At 38.1% G+C, this 1,957-nt stretch overlaps 1 protein-coding gene across 1 annotated transcript in view; it reads right to left on the minus strand.

The window, feature by feature from the left end:
* AK88_00721 (uncharacterized protein) overlaps window positions 1-793 on the minus strand; it is a gene marked incomplete at both ends in the record, with an annotated part of 4,116 nt that extends 3,323 nt beyond the window's left edge. Inside the window, 3 exons of the mRNA XM_012478365.1 lie at window positions 85-222; window positions 455-556; window positions 695-793. Coding sequence (XP_012333788.1) covers window positions 85-222; window positions 455-556; window positions 695-793 — 339 coding nt within the window. The remainder of the gene's footprint in view (window positions 1-84; window positions 223-454; window positions 557-694) is intronic.
* Between the last annotated feature and the right edge of the window lie 1,164 nt (window positions 794-1,957).

Genomic DNA, 1,957 nt, shown 5'->3' on the forward strand with positions numbered 1-1,957 from the left:
AAAAAAAAAAAACAAAGCAAGGTGAAACGTCGCACAGTGCGTGCCGTAGAACAAACTGGTAAATGACTACGTGGGTGCACGTACTCCATATTTCGACATAACAATTTCGAATTTATGTGTCTCCCTTACCTTCTTCTTCTTGTCCTCCTGAATTTCCTTCTTCTTCTCCTCGATGAGCCTTTGCAAAATTTGCGCCTGGGTCACCTTGGAATTGGTAGTTTTCTGCACGAGAAAGACGAGAAGTGGGCGTGATGTGAAGAAGTGCAAAAGCATGAAGAAGCAACTATGCACATCATACAATTAACACAATCAGAACGAAGGAAAAAAAAAGAAAAAAAAAAAAAACACACACACACACACAATGCTGACTAACCAAACTGCAACAAAGCAGCTAAAACGATTTAAGAAAAAAAAAAATATTCCTTTGCGAGACATTCCCGGCAAATAGACTTACACTTTCTTTGTTAGACTTAAGCGCCTTTTCTTCTTCTCCGTATAACTCCCTTAATTCTTTTTTCCTGTCAAGTTTCTGTTGTCTTTTATTTTCGGCTTCGATCTGCGAGAGTAGAGAGGGGGTGCATTTAAGGGGAAGAGACCAAACAACGTAATAATACCAACCTTGGAAAAAAAAAAAAAAAAAAGTATGGTACGTCAATAACCACACGATGGGTAGGGTGGCATGAGGCATCTTTACCTTCCTCTGAATTTTCGCTTGGGCCTTCTTATCATCGTCCTTCCAATACTCATCCAACTTCTTCTCCTCCAGCTCTTTCTGCTTCTTGTCTTTTTGCATTTTTTTTCGAAGCCTGGCTTCGATAGCCCTCGAATTTCCGGCGCCCCATTGCGGCATCTTTGGAATAGATTTATGGGTTAAGGCAAACTTGGAGCCTCAAAAAGAAATAAAAAAAAAAAAGTGACAATTTTGACAAAAATCAAAAACTCAGCAAATTTGTTCACTCCAAGTGTGTGATAAAAACTGACTTAAAAAAAATTTGAATACATAATATGCCCCTTCACGTACATGGCTGTGCAACATATGCCCGCCAGTCTCAGAATCATCTACATTTATATATGACTTTAAAGGAGAAATTAAAACCAAAGCTCTGCTCCTTTTCGAAATTCCAAGAAAGGTTGAAAAGGAAATTATTTCATTGATAATTTTTTTATATTTTTATATATATATTTTTTTTTTTTTTACATTTTTTAAATTGTACAATTAGCTACAATTTAGCAAGTCCGCTTCGGATAAAAAAAAAAAAATAAAAATAACGTGTGGGCGGGGCGGTATTTGTGCCTGTTTAGGCCGCTCTCAATGCGAGGTTTGCGCTATTCCAACCCTCAGGGCAAGTGGGCGGTAATAATATCATACCTTATACGAAAATGTATGTACCAATTAATACATGCACCAGCATCCTGTGTAAACATTTTTGCGTGCATAACCAGGATCGATCAACTCTCAACAGAGGGGAAATTTATCACCCCTGAAGTTTAACAAAATTAATCACCTTTACCAGGCATTTCATCCAATCACTGTGTCGTAAAAATGAAAAAAATTAAAACAACCATGATGATACGCAAGTGATTGTAGACCAAGTAAGAGGGGCATTCCAAGCCCGATGACCAACGCCACAAGATGAAGTTTCCCCGCCAACTGGCACAAAAACCTTACATGTTAGATACACTTTCTACCACCCCAAAATGCAACCAATTACGGCCAACTCTTCATCTATGAGAAGGCTAACGAGCTGTTTAATTTTTCTCTCCCCAAAAAAATGACTGCCCCCGTGCGGAGGAATTTTCCCACACCAACTTCGCCACAGAAAAGTGAACAATTTTTACGTGAAAAAAAATGTGGGGCCACTTGCGCCCAGAAATATCCCAAAGGAGAGACAACGCGTTATGCCTGTTCTTAGGGGAAAACAAAAAAAAAAAAAAAAAAAAAAAAAAAAAAAAAAAA

The sequence above is a fragment of the Plasmodium fragile genome (assembly GCF_000956335.1).
Source record: "Plasmodium fragile strain nilgiri unplaced genomic scaffold supercont1.6, whole genome shotgun sequence".
Taxonomy (NCBI): Eukaryota; Apicomplexa; class Aconoidasida; order Haemosporida; family Plasmodiidae; genus Plasmodium; species Plasmodium fragile.